Source organism: Vulpes vulpes, chromosome 5, assembly GCF_048418805.1.
Source record: "Vulpes vulpes isolate BD-2025 chromosome 5, VulVul3, whole genome shotgun sequence".
NCBI lineage: Eukaryota > Metazoa > Chordata > Mammalia > Carnivora > Canidae > Vulpes > Vulpes vulpes.
In genome coordinates, this window is record NC_132784.1 from 69569191 (window position 1) to 69582461 (window position 13271).

The 13271-nt window shown below is 44.1% G+C and overlaps 1 protein-coding gene across 4 annotated transcripts in view; it reads left to right on the forward strand.

The window, feature by feature from the left end:
- The window catches only part of NAP1L4 (nucleosome assembly protein 1 like 4), a 43417-nt gene that overhangs the window by 5329 nt on the left and 24817 nt on the right, over nt 1-13271 (forward strand). For all 4 annotated transcript variants that reach the window (XM_072758709.1, XM_072758711.1, XM_072758710.1 and 1 more), the window contains exons 2-3: nt 2942-3060; nt 13159-13189. In XM_072758709.1, the coding sequence (XP_072614810.1) occupies nt 13176-13189 (14 nt within the window). In that variant the 5' untranslated portion in view covers nt 2942-3060; nt 13159-13175. The remainder of the gene's footprint in view (nt 1-2941; nt 3061-13158; nt 13190-13271) is intronic.

The window sequence follows — 13271 nt, forward strand, 5'->3', positions numbered from 1 at the left end:
TGCAGGGGGTATCCTGATCCCTTTTAGACTGGATGGTTCCTTTGTCCTTTCTGATGTGGTTTTAAGCTGAAACATGATTTGGTACTCCTGGAGGACTTGGACCTGAACCCCAGGGCTGATCAGACTCCACCTTAGGTTCATAGGGTAGGGTCACCATCCCTTAGACTTATGTGAACCACATGATTGTTATAGGGTTCATTTAACACCACCCTCATTTAATAAAAATTATAGACTAATGAAATTCTAAAGTCTTAGACATTGGTTACATTTAACTTAATTTTGGTTAGTCAGTCGTTTCATGGGAAGACGTTGAGAACTTTTGACTTAAGATAGATAATGTATAAAAATTTTGGTTATGTGAAGGATGACGATATTCTCCAGCTTACTCTTTTGTCTTTTAGAAGTGGCCCAGTTTGGGCAGCCGGGTGGCTCAGCGGTTTAGCACCGCCTTCAGCCCAGGGCATGATCCTGGAGTCCCCGGATCCAGTCCTGCATTGGGCTCCCTCCCGGCATGGAGCCTGCTTCCCCCTATGCCTCTGTCTCTGCCTCTCTCTCTGTCAATTCATGAATAAATAAATAAATAAAATCTTAAAAAAATAAAAGTGGCCCAGTTTGAAATTATATTACTCTAGCTATAGGCTAAGTGTTGTGGTGGATTTTTGTTTGTTTTTGTTTTTACTGTTTTTAAGTATGCTCCATGCCCTTCGTGGAGCCCAACCCGGGATTTGAACTCATGAACTTGAGATGACCCCAGCTGATTTCAAGAGTTGGTTGCTTAAACAACTGAGCCACCCAAGTGTGCCTATGGATTAATAAGTGTTTTAAAATTGGGAATTTTGGGGGTGCCTGGTGGCTCAGTGGTTGAGCGTCTGCCTTTGGCTCGGGGCGTGATCCCAGAGTCCCGGGATCAAGTCCCACATCGGGTTCCCTGCGTGGAGCCTGCTTCTCCCTCTGCCTGGGTCTCTGCCTCTCTCTATGTGTCTCTCATGAACAAATAAATAAAATCTTTAAAAAATAAATAAAAAATAAAATTGGGAATTTTGTTATAGTGGAAAATTAAAAACTAAAAATTTTTCCCCGTGAAATTTTTGTTTGTGAGAAATTCATAAATAGGATTGTGAGGTATCTTCTATAAATAAAAGCAAAAAATTCATTCATGTAATCATGGAATTTTGCATATCAGCCCAAATGTAGAATTGTAGACCCAGTTAAAATTGTTAGTCCTACAAGGGACCTGAACTGCTGTATTCTTTTTATATTTTTGAATATTCTTTTGCCTGATGACGTGTTCATATTTTGATATACTTGCCTTTTTAGGTAAAGGAGACCTTCAGATGAGGCTTCAGCACACCAAAATTTAAATTTTTTTAAAATTTTTAAATTTTTATTTATTTATGATAGTCACACACACACACACACAGAGAGAGAGAGAGAGAGAGAGGCAGAGACATAGAGGGAGAAGCAGGCTCCATGCACCGGGAGCCCGACGTGGGATTCGATTCCGGGTCTCCAGGATGACGCCCTGGGCCAAAGGCAGGCGCTAAACCGCTGCGCCACCCAGGGATCCCACACCAGAATTTAAAACAAATGGGTAGTTGTATTTCTCAAACCTACAAATTTGGTAGTTCCTTGTAACTTTCTCTTTGAACTAGTTGGATTGCTAAACATGAAAAGTGACAAACGGAACTCTAGCTCATTCATAATGTCACCAACCCTAGGTTATTTTTCCTTATATAAAGGGAGAACTGTTGAGAGGAACTGGATTTGCTGGTCCCTGCCAAGCAGCAGGGCAGTGTGTAAGCGTATTGCAGTCCCAGAAGCCGGAGGAGGAGGCCTGCAGCGGGTCGTGTGCTGGCCACCTCGCCTGTGTCATTCTGTCTTCACAGCAGCCCCTCGGGAGGCCCCATCTAGTTTGTGGGTGTCGGAGCCCTGGTTACACAGCTAGGAGAAGGCAGGGTTGGCCTCAGAACCAGGTCACTGTGTGTCTTCTGTGTTTAGATGTGGAGTCCTGTGTTTGAATTGTTTAGACCTTAAACATAGTCTCTTTCCTGTTCTGTAAGTTTATTGTATTTTCTTTCTCCTGTCCTTGATTGAGCACTTTGTTTTGTTTTTGCAAGTGTTAATGTCGGGTTTAACTTAACTGCTTTGTCATCATGTCACCAAAAATAGTGTTAAATAGTGCATGGCTTCACATAGTTGGAAATAAAGTGGATTGTTGTGTGAATGGAATCTGTTCCTTTGGAGTGGCGTCCTTCCACGGGAAGGTGAAGCTTTTTGGCCTGTGTCCTGTTGTGGAGTGTGTGTTCACTCAATAGCTCTTGTGCTGGACACTGCTGAGGGCCCTGGGACCACATAGTGCACTGCATAGGAGGGGCATGATTATTCTCCATTCTTCTAGACGGCGTACTACTTGGGAATGCTACTGCACTGCAGGATTGTTGATTGTCATCTGTTCCAGGGACAGCAGCAGTCATCTTGAGTTAAGCAGGTGGAAGCGGCAGCCGGAAGTGAAGTGATCGGTGGTGCTGGGAAAGATCAGGAGGGTCTAGATTTGAAATGCACAATGATTTTAATCTATAATGAACCAAAGGAAATGACGTGGAGAATCTCATGCACGTGTTTTAAGGAAATTAAACCTAAAGACTAAGACTGATTTTCCACAAATCCTTGATTTACGGAAGATCAGAACTTACTCTACAACTAGTGAGCACCTGTCAAGAATCTCTCCTTATCCTAAAGCCAGTGAACTCACTGCATGACATTTTTGCTGAATTTTCCCTTTTGTACTCTGCCCACAAAAGCAACCTGCCCTAGACCTTGAGTGGACTCCTTTGTAGCTCACTGCAGTTTGCTTGTCCCAAATTGCAGTTCATCTGCAATTCCTGTGTAAACTCAGTGTCTGGTAACTTGGCCTTACCTCAGTTTACCTCTTTTCTTCTAGGTTTACGTTACATGGTGTCAGGAGTGGGATCTGAAGGAGCCAGCCACTGAGGAGCAAAGTACCCACATTTGAGCCCTTTGTGCTCTTTGCTTCCACGAATTGACATAACTCTTGGTTTGGTGAGTCTCAGTTATCAAGTCCCTTCTTTTGGTTGAACTCTCAGAACATGTCAATCCTCTTTTGTTCTTAATCTGGTAGTGAGATCCCAGTCATCTAAATGTTCTAAGGGTAGCCCTCTTTCAGGAACCCTGGCCAATTTTATATTAAGAAGTAATGGTCCTTTCTCATGCCTGTTTCTGCCTACATGGGTCATACTTACTAGAAGGGTAACTTAGCGTTCTGATGGCTGTTGTGGGGGACATTCCATCCTTTGAGGCTTGTCTTTGTCCCAACTAAGTTAGACCATGGCTACAAAATTAAACAGTCCAAGTGGGATAGTTCTTTTCATTGGTATCTGGAGGTTTCTAAACGTGTTCAGGATTCTCAAATTGCCTCCTTACAGAATATTGTTTCCAGACTGAAGTGAATAAACAACTAAAGATGGATAAAAATACAGTGTCAGAGGCCTCTTTCTTGGTGCTAGCCAAGGTTCCCTCCTACCTGCATTTGTCTCACCTCTTTCCATACCCTTTGCCTCCTTATCCTTCCCTTTGTCTGACGTCCTTCTTTCTGTCACTGAAACCTCTTCAACCATAACCCATTAAAACTATCCCTTTCACAATTCTGTCTTGAGGATGCTGCTAAACCACCCTAAAGTGCCTGCACCTCATGGACAAAAGCTGAGCTTAGGGCTATAATTAAGGGCCTTCCCAAAGTAACTATGAGAATCTTCATAGATGGGTGGAGGAATTCAGTATTATAACCTTGACTTAACCAGCCTGGGCTCCAGTCTCTGTCAGTTAGTCCATAGACTTGTTGGAGAAGGTCAGGCCCAGTGCTGCATGAAAACAATCTCTAGGGCGTAAGCTAGGCCATCTACCAGCCATATATATGACCAAGCTTGCAGCATAGCCAGAACGCTACGTGAAGTCATCCCTAGGGCTTTCCCCAAGCCCATGGACCAGAATAAGATTCAGGCACGCACCCAAAAGCCTGTTGAGTCTGTCTGTGACTGTTAGTGACTTATCCATGACCCTAAGCTGTTTTCAAGGAAAATTCTAGACTTCCCATAGATATTGAGTCCACCTTGGTGGGGTTTGATTCTGTGGTTGTAAATGGGACGAAGCAAGGACATAAAACTTTCAGATTAACCTGTATGGGACTGGCATTGAGCCTCCCATAGGTGGAGACCACAAAGCAGGTATGTCTTACAGGACCATGCCATTATTGCAGACAGTCTACACACTGGAAAAGGGGCCGCTATAAATTGAAATCCAAGCACTTGCAACCCCCAAGAGGCAGTAGCCAAACCAACCCAGTGATGAGATCCTGAGGGCACTCTTCCCCAGCCTTGTGGGAAGGGAATTATGTAGGATTGGGAGACTACTGTCCAGATTAGGAACGAGTTTTCTCACAATATCAGTTAATACAGGAACTAATCTTATCAGTGCTCAACTCCAAATTAAATTTTCCCTTCCTGGGATCCCTGGGTGGCGCAGTGGTTTAGCGCCTGCCTTTGGCCTAGGGCGCGATCCTGGAGACCCGGGATCGAATCCCACGTCAGGCTCCCAGTGCATGGAGCCTGCTTCTCCCTCTGCCTATGTCTCTGCCTCTCTCTCTCTCTCTCTCTCTCTCTGTGTGACTATCATAAATAAAAATTAAAAAAAAAAATTTTCCCTTCCTTGGAGTAATACATATGTGCAAATAGTGGGGGTCTTGGATAAACTACAACATGCTCGTTTCTCAGCCCATATCCTTTTATTTGGGATCTCTGCAAGTCAACCAACCATTTATCCTCAGTGATTTGGCTCCCATACAATTATCTAGGATGAGATTTCCTGGGGAAATACATTGCATTTTATTTTTCTTTCTGGAAAGGGAAATATTCCTTGAGTTCAAATCCAGTATTCCAGAATATTCAGGCCCCTTTAATTGCAGTCTGTAGACCAAAGAAGACCAAACTTGGGACTCATCCTGACTACTAAACCTAGTACCCCCCACTTTTAGTGCAAAATCCTCAACAGACCGAGGCACAATTCATGGTGCCCCTCCCGTTAATATCCAGATCGACTTCTCAGAACCTCTCCCAAGAATAAATCAGTATCTTGTAAATAGTAAGAGGACTTACCAGGGCATAAGGCCTGTCATAGAAGACAATAAGTAATTATCCTTTGTATTAGTCCTTGAAATATCCTTCTTTCACTCCTAAAAATTCCCATGGCCAAGGATGGACTTTGGTCCAGCACGTTAAGGCAGTTTATAAATACCATAATTCCTCCTGTTGTCTCTAGTCCATACACACTGTTGGTATCCAGCCCTACAGGAGGCGTGGTGTTTTGTTTTGTTTTGGTTTGTTTTTTTTTATTATTTATTTATTTATTCATAAGAGACACAGAAAGAGACAGAGACACAGGCAGAGGGAGAAGCAGGCTCCACGCAGGGAGCCCGACATGGGACTTGATCCGGGATCTCCAGAATCACGCCCTGGGCTGAAGGCAGTGCTAAACCGCTGAGCCACCCAGGGATCACCATTGTTTTGTTTATTATAGTTATGCAGTGCATTTTTTTAGTATTTATTTCTTTTGATAGCAGTATATATAAAAATATAATATCCCTTTTACCTTTACCTGGGAAGGCCAAGAATAGACACAGTCGTGCCTGGAGGCTTTACTGAGAGTTCCTACTTCACACAGGTTATAGCAGCTGACTTAAATATCATAGGTCTCTCTAGAGGCTTCATCTTACTACAGATATGTAGATGATTTCCTTCATGGCTAACTTTCCCAAGGCTGCTCTCCTAAAGACCTTGTTCACCTGTGAAAAATCGTAGTCATTAAGGGGACACAAGGTCTTGAAAGAAAAATTGCAGTTTGTTCAAATTCTGATCCAAGATTTAGAACAATTTAATCTCAGAATGAGCACTACTCCTAAGTTCTGAAAGACTTCAAGGTACTTTAAACTTTCTATACCCTAAAACCAAATAAGAATTACAGAGTTTTCTTGGGTTGGGTCACAGCTGCATTCCAAACTTCTAAATAGCTAAGCCCCTTTGTGCCATATGAAAGAATACCACACCTGATCTCATTGTTGGGATAACCAATATAACTCCTTTTTTAAGACTTTGAAGGAAATAGTGGGTGCGCCTGAGTGGCTTAGCGGTTGAGCGTCTCCATTTGGCTCAGGTCATGATCTTGGAGTCCTGGGATGGAGTCCCACATCAGGCTTCCTGCAGGTAGCCTGCTTCTTCCTCTGTGTCTCCCATGATTAAACAAAATTTAAAAACTTAAAGAAAAAAAATTTTTTTTGAAAGATTTTATTTATTTACTCATGAGAGAGAGAGAGGCAGAGACACAGGCAGAGGGAGAAGCAGGCTCCATGCAGGAAGCCCGCCGTGGGACTTGATCCCAGGTCTCCAGGATCACACCCTGGGCTGAAGGCGGCACCAAATCACTGAGCCACCCGGGCTGCCCAAAAAAAATATTTTGAAGGAAAGTATTAAGTCCACCTATCCTTTGACACCCAGATAATCAGCTACCCTTTTTCCTTTTTGTATATGAGAAGGAAGGGGATGCCCTCAGACTACTAACCCCAAAACATGCAGCTATCACACGTCCCTCGGCTACTCTGGCCAAGAGTTAGATCCACTACCTGAAGATCCATCCCCCTGCCTTAAAGCTCTGCCTGCCACCACTCATGGGGACCAATGGTAGGCCCAGGTCCTACCACTGAAGAGACTGTCTTTATGCTTCAAGGCTCTTGAGGCTCTCCTGAAGTCACACCATGCCCAGTACCTTTCAGCAAGCTCTTATCTCCTGTGAAGTCCTCTTGTTCATGGTAACAGTTTCAGCCCTGCTACCCTTCTGCCTTCCTCCACTGATTGAACTCCCCATGACTATCTGACTTTCACAGATCATCTGTTGACCCCTTGTGAGGTCTTATAAGAAACTCCTCTGACACATACTGATCTTCCCTGGTTGACTGATGCCTCTTACCTGAACTGTGGAAGTGATGGGTTTTGTGCTGGCTGTGTGATAACAGTTTGGAGTTTGTGGAGGCTTTATTGGATGCTTACCTTTGGTTCAGCTCAAACCAGCCGAAATAGATGCCCTCACTTGAACATGCATTTTAGCCAAAAGCAAGACAGCAAACATTGATGCTGATAGCAGTACACCTTTGGAGTGGCCCATGACTTAGGGATATTAGAGGAAACAACAGAGCTTCTCACTTCCAGTGGAGGTAAAATTAAGAATGGCTCTCATGCCCCAAATCTGTTGGCCACGCTACTGCCGCCAGCAGTTCTCACTGTTGCTAGGTGTCACAAGTCTGAGTCACTGGAAGCCAAAGGAACCCACATTACTGATGCCCCTGTAAGAAACATTGCCCTTCTTATATCCATTGACCGGACCTGTGTCATAGCCCAGAAGACTGCTGCCTCACTTCCCCATCCCCTCAGGATCTGAGGGAGTAACCAGGGAAGAGCAACAACTGGCCTCTGAAGGAAAGGCTCTTGGTACCACACAGAAGAGGGGCTCTGGTCTTTTTCTTCCAGAAAATCTAAAGCTTTTCTTCTTCAGACCACTGTCCCTGGATTAAACCATTGGTCCCCTGAGAAATAATAATGTTTATGGATCAGTATTAGAAAACCTCAGCAAGGCCACAAGAAGTGCTATCTTGCTTGTTCTGCATTCTGCCCAGGATGTTTGTTTGCATCACCCTGGGACACTATGGCGTTCAAGGCCTGGTAGGTGAATGTCATACATTTGCTTCATCTCCTGGATATGAATATGTTCTAGTGATAATTTGCATCTTTTCACATTGGACTGAAGCATTTCCATGTAGAAAGGCAGCTGCCTCTTGTAGCTAAACTCCTTTTTAGCAAAGACTTTTCCACGTGGGGAGCACCATGGTGACTAGGGGACCTACTTCACTGGACCACTAAATACTTGGACAAGCCTGTGCCATCTGGCCAGTTCTACATTTCCACTCTGTTGATCCTCAGACTTCAGGACTGGTCCAGTATACAAATGGAATTATAAACATGCTGTTTGCTAAATTAGTTGAAACCCTCCAGATATCTTGGCCAAAAGTACTGTTGCTGGTTCTTCTAAATCTTCAGTCTACTCCATTCAGTATTCATAAACTTTGATCTTTTGAAATAATCACAGGATAGCCAATTCATTTAGCTCTTGCTTGCTTTGACCCACAACTGAAAAAACAGGTATATACTTAGTTTTTGCAAGGGTCTAATTAAATCCATTGAGAATAATCATGCTGTGATAGAACAGTCTTTCCACAGCAAGCTCCTATGAGACAAAAGATGTTAGATATCACATTTTATAGCCAGGAGAGGGCATCTGCTGGAAAAGATGTCTCCATAAAGATTCACTTCAGCTTCATTGAAAGGTGCCTACCAGCACCTTTTTACTGTTACTGAGGAACCCCTGTGCCACCTGCTTCTAAGAGACAGACTCCTGGATTCATGTGTGCCATCTAAAAAGGCCCCCAAACCTCAGAGGACCTGCATCTCAACTGGTGGCTTAAAACTAAAAATTTTCAAGGATTGAAATGCATGACATTGGAAGTAGACAGCCTTCCCAAGGTACTGGGGCCAGGCCTGTAGAACCTCCCCCTTCATGGAAGTCTGTGTCTCTCAGCGACTGAGTCATGCTGCCTAAAGTTGTAATTGTTCTTTTGCTGGCCTCCTTGCCACCTCCTGGTTTGCCTGTGACACACTCCTTTGTTCCCACTTTACAAAAACTTTCTGATGCCACCAACCCTATTGATTGTTGGATTTGCACTGGAATTAACACTAAGGATAAACTCAAACTGGTGGCCTGGCCATTACCCATGGAAGGATGGGAGAAGCTTTCTAGCAGAGGTTCAGGGTTTTTCTCTCATGCCTTTGAAGCTGTACATATTCTCCCTTCTGGTAAATTGGCACCAGACATTACAGCATTCCATTGGGTGCTCTTTACCCATTGAGGAGAACCCTCACTCAAGTCTGTACATTTTTTATTTAAGATTTTATTTATTCATGAGAGAGAGAGAGGCAGAGACTAGGCAGAGGGAAAAGCAGGCTCCTCATTGGGAGCCTGATACCACCTTGCCGGGACTCAATCCCGGAACCTTGGGATCATGCCCTGAGCCAAAGACAGACGCTCAACTGCTGAGCCACCCAGGTGTCCCTAAAGTCTGTGCATTTACCCAAGACCTTATTCTGTGTTTCACAGACAGTGACAAGATTGGCAGAAGTCAAGGTTATGTCCTGGTAAGCACTTGTGACTGCAGTGGTGCAGGACTCAGATGATCATGAGTACACTCCCACTGGCATCTAAGAGACTACGAGTTCTCCTCCATTAATGTACCTCTGGTAGGGTACTTTGGATGGGAAGCTGGTGTGCTGCTTTTCAGTGGTACCTCTTGGGGAATTGATCAAAAATCCAGTGAATGGTGGGAACTTAATTCAGTGTACCAAAAATCCCCAAAACTGCATTAGAACCTCATCCACAACCATCAGACTCACTTGTTAATCCAAGTATATTGAAATTTAAGACATTCCTATAACTATTTCCATGATGCTAACAGCATTGGGCACTGTGTGCTATATGTAAATGACTGTGCTTTTGACCATGAGGTCCTCTTTTTGATTCCAGGGGGAAAATCTGGGCAAAGGGGTCTTCCTAACATCCTGTCTTTAGAAAACGTTTGTCATTTCTTTCTCTGTGGCAGAAACATAACACTCCACACTTCCCCTGGAAAGGACGTTGTGGAGATGTTGCCCATATGCCTGCCACTGAAAGCAGGAAAACCCTCTGCCTACCACCCTGTATCCAATTTGGGGGTTTTCTCCTACTGTCTTAAAAGAGTACATGGTAACAGGGATGGATAACTCTTTGGGTGGGTGCCCAGGAATACCCCCATTGTAGATAGGATTTGGATATGCCTTTGCCTTGGCCTGGGCTTTGTTCCCTTCTTGGGTTGCGTGGAAGAACTTGTAAAGGCAACTTGGAGTCTGTGGTTGTGGTACGACCTTCGCTGCTCCTGTTAGAGCTTTTAGAATATCAGCGAGCCCAGCTAGACAGTCGCAGAAGTAGTCTTCAAACCTGCAGCCCTGTGCCTTCTCCCTACACAGCAGAGAGGGGAAGAATGCTGTTTATATGCTAACAAATTAGGGGAAATAAGGCAAGAATGAAAAATTAGGAAAGGTTATATCAAAGTGTGAACTGAAATAAGCTGGTTCCCCAAGGACTTATTAAATCTGGGCAGCTGGGGAAACTGGTCGAGGAAGTTTTCCAGCCAGTAGCTGTAATTGGACTTTCAGCCCTAGGTGTAATCCTCCCAGACGTATGAACAAACTAGAATTCTTTTCCTTTCTGAGACTTCTCCTGAAGTTCAGCTGGGAGACACATGACTAAAGATTCCCCATTTCTTGACTGTTGGTAGTTCAGTGAGTCTGGATAGCCTGGTGCCATTTCTCTTCTGTGAGGGGCAGACATCTGAGGATGTCCCCTCAGTTCCGAGGGGCCGCTGTCCACTCACAGCTACGGACGTCTCTGACTGAACAAGGCCCCACGCAGATTGGTTGATCAGCACAGCCCTCTGTGAAAGATGTGGATTAGAGGGGGAAATCTGAGAGGATATAGATCTAAGATGGAACTGAAGGCTACAAAGTGGAGTCTCACACATGCACCCTCAGAACAGCGGACTTGAGGACTGTCAGGCTAATTGCCCATGAAAGCTTGATTGACAGGAGTTGGAAACTGTCTTCCACCAGTGAGTGTCCACAAAGAATCTCTTCCACCTTTGAACCATTGAACTTGCTGTGTAGGTCCTAACTGGGTTTTCCCCTCTCATATTCTGCTCATAAAAGCACCCGGGCGTGAACCTTCAGTGGACTCAGCTGTAGCTCCTGAATCACACTTCCTCTACTCTTCCCAAGGAAGCTCTGTTTCCAGTAATGTAGCTTGCCTTGGTCTGTCTCCTTTCTGTTAAGGTTGACAGAAACCTAAGTCCACATCCTAGCAGCTGGGTGATCTTGGGTCAGGTGTATCACCTTGCCCAGCCTCCGTATCCTCTCCTACACACTGTAGTCTCCCTGGCAGAGTTGGTGTTGGGTAGAAGATACTGGAGAGAGCCTGTCACATGGGGCCCTGGCTCGTAGAGGAGGTGGTTAGGTTCAGGTGTGTGGCTTGATTGGGTGTTTCAATGATGGGGTAAAAACTGGAGCCCATCTCTTGAACTGGCCATGGCAGCTGCTTCTGGAAAGCAGGCTCTTGGCCAGCAGTCCGTGTGTGTGCAACCAATGCGAGGTAGTATGGGATCTGTCTGTTACACAGTACAGGTGAATTAGAGCTGGTGTCGCTGTGTGACCGGGTTGGCAGTAGGTACCAGTTTCTGTCCCTGCTCTGTAACCCAGAAAGCCTGCTGTTGTAATCCTGCTTGTGCTGTGTAAGTAAAGAATTGGGGGCTGGGCAACCACAAAGATGTTCACATGGACGTCAGCAAAGGTGTGTTGTCGGGAAAGCCATCAGGACTCCACAGCTGGCGACTGGGAGGTATGGATGTCAGCTCATAGGCTCTTGTCGTTGGATGTTATTTTGAAGTCCTCTGTGCCCTGTACTTGTCTGTGGAGTGTGGAGAAGAGAAGGGAAGCTTGGGAATCCTGTGGTTGCACCCGTATGCCTGTAGTAAACCCAAGAGGAACAGGAACCGGGGATACGTGTTGAGGTGGACTGTTGGAAAGGGTAGGGATTCAGGTTTCTGTTTGGAGGGACTTTGGACTTAGCAACAGGTGATGGGAACCACTGATGAGTTTTTAGCTCTCATTGACGTGGGCCTCCAAGGTGGAGGGCGACCACAGCCACTGGAGCATTCCTTAAGCTGTTTCTCTCCTGGGCTTCATGTGCAAAAACAAAATGACCAAAGAAAAGTGAGGTTGAGTTAAATACAAATCGATTGCAGATCCTAAATTCCATTTGGAGCTATTTTCCTTAAATACAGAGGTTTTTGTTGTTTTGTTTCACCCTAAAGTATTGTGATGGAGAAGTTTGAGCTTTGCTCACATACCTGAGAATAAAACATTGACCAGTTATATTCAATGTTGTCATTGGATATGTCACTGGAAGAGCTTTGGCAGGGGGTGGGGTGGAGGGGGTCTCTGATGTGTGTTCTCTACATCTGAGATGAAGGAGCTTCACCACCTCTGTTCAGCTATGCACTTAGACACGGTTTTGAAATTTCCCTAATATCCAGTTCTTTGTAAGGAGTAAGTGTCCTAGAACCTAGCTTTAATGTTTATAAGTAGAAAACCACCTAACTCGGAGATAATCCTTTGTTATATGTGTCTCGTAAAAGTGGGTTGTACTGGTGTATGTCACACCTTGTTTTTACACAAACACTACCATCTTCAGTGTAGGAGTGATAGATTAAATTAAATAAAGTAAAATTTTAAGTAGCCTCCTGGGGGGCTCAGTTGATTAAGCATCCAACTCTTTGTCTCAGCTCAACTCTTGGTCTCAGACCCAACTCTTTGGGTCTTGATCTCAGGGTTGTCAGTTCAAGCCTCATGTTGGGCTGTGTGCTAGATATGGAGCCTACTTTAAAAAAATAAAAATTCTCCTGTGACTTAGGTGTGAAAGACCATATAAGCACTAGTAAATACTTTGAATAGTTCCAAAATAATTGACCTAGTAGCATAAATATGTCCATATTGCTGAAGCTTATTAGAGAAGGTAAATTACAAATTAGAACTGATTAATCTTACTCTGAGCTCTATTTTAGCACCAAAAAGATTTTTTTTTAATGAGTAAAGTGTTCATGCACTGAAATGCACAGATCCTAAGTGTAAGATTTGATGAATTTGTTAAGTGTGTATCATATGTAAATATATAATATATATAAATATATATGTAATATATATAAATATGTATATATAAAACTGAGAAACCCAGTAGTCTGTCCAAGATCTAGAACATTTCCATTACTCTAGAAAGTTCCTTCCTGCTCCTCCTGGGGTAGACCCTCATCCCCCATAGTAGATAGCCGCTGCTACACACCCTGAAAAGTTCTTTGTGAATATTTAGTGATGTTAATCGTTACAACTCTCTCTTAATTCTTAGGGGATCAAAACATTCAGATGGCAGATAACAGGTAAGCCAAAATGGATTTTGTTTATTGGGGTTTAAGTTTGATGAGCATGAGCCAAGCTACCGGTCAGTGAATATCATTAGAA